This window comes from Limulus polyphemus, unplaced genomic scaffold (genome assembly GCF_000517525.1).
Source record: "Limulus polyphemus unplaced genomic scaffold, Limulus_polyphemus-2.1.2 Scaffold1652, whole genome shotgun sequence".
NCBI lineage: Eukaryota > Metazoa > Arthropoda > Merostomata > Xiphosura > Limulidae > Limulus > Limulus polyphemus.
Genome location: NW_013667262.1, coordinates 195883 through 197279, shown reverse-complemented (window position 1 = coordinate 197279; position 1397 = coordinate 195883). Strand labels below are relative to the sequence as shown.

General features: G+C 30.0%; 1 protein-coding gene across 1 annotated transcript in view; it reads right to left on the bottom strand.

Annotated features, from left to right (window-relative positions):
• Positions 1 to 583: 583 nt before the first annotated feature.
• Positions 584 to 1397, bottom strand: part of LOC106464434 (neural-cadherin-like) — a 25902-nt gene continuing 25088 nt past the window's right edge. Inside the window, exon 12 of the mRNA XM_022392149.1 lies at positions 584 to 718. Coding sequence (XP_022247857.1) covers positions 615 to 718 — 104 coding nt within the window. The 3' untranslated portion in view covers positions 584 to 614. The remainder of the gene's footprint in view (positions 719 to 1397) is intronic.

The window sequence follows — 1397 nt, the reverse complement described above, 5'->3', positions numbered from 1 at the left end:
TTCATTATAAATTTGTCATCATTGTCCTTCTTCAGTTTTCATTATAATTCCAGGAAGCTACAGTTGTAATTATAGTAAGGTAGTATTAAAAGTTCTTATTTGTAATTCTACCACATAATATCTGATTGCTTCATCTTTTTTCTTTCCATAAAGAGCTTACACAGACAATATTCGAATGAAAAGTTTTGGATTAACACATCACAAACTAATAACGAGAACCTGTGCTCAAAGTTCCTCAATATCTTGCCAGCAAACATTTAGTAATTAAAGTTTGTCCAGAATACACAAGAACTGATATTTCCTTTAATTATGTCTGGCCTTCTAAGGGTACCATAAAAGTAAAATACAAGTTTTGTGTTATAAATGTTTCTTTGACATTTAAAAACTTCAACTAATGAAAAGTCAAAAAGTTTCAAAACTCGTAAATTGCTCACAAGCTCCATTTTTTATATGATATTTTCCCCTAAGTTTAATTCTGCACTGCTACATTTAGTCCAGAATAGCTCAGAGTCTAAAGGAGTTAAACCACTGTAATTGATTAAAACTTGTCTAATATAGCTTAAGGCATAATTCACAGGAAATCACTATATGTCAAGATGTACATAGTGGAGAAATCAGCCATGAACAGTTTCCACCATTCCAGTAAGGGAACTAATGTTCCCAGCTCTCAACAAACATTCATTTGTCACATCATAATGTGAATGTTTCTTAGGCTCACCTACACATAAAGCATGTACAAATACAAAACAATTATCAGACTTGAAAGTATAATATAATGTATATCACAATCAATATATTAAATTATTTCTGAACACATTAATAAACCTGTATAATATGAATACTCAATAAATGAATCAGCCTAATTTTGTTTGTTTTTTTAGAAAGTGTACCAAAGCTACTAATCAACTTAGTAAACACTACAATTAATATTACGTGCAATATAGTTGCGTTTACTGAAAAAAGTCATTTTTATACTCTGTCAGCTTCACTGTTTGCTGTGGCAAGGATAGTTACCATAGCTAGTCTGGTTTAAAATACAAACATTAAAATGATCTGGTTTGGTTTAATTTACTACAAAAGCACCAATTCAACAAAACCAGCTTGTTTCCTACAATGGAATTATCTAATGTTCTCCTTTATGTATACAAAACTCCTCTAAATATCCAGATAATATCATACTTACTATATTAAAAAATAATTACAAACAAGAATCATCACAGAACTTTTTTTGGGGTCACTAAATGCCACCTACTAATGGTTGGAGATGGCTTGAATGGGTAATGAAGAAAAACTTTAATATAAGTTTAATATAACAGCAAATGTACAACGTTTCGACAAGGTTTTGTCATCATCAGATACAAGTAATTTACACACACACGGATATATATATATATATA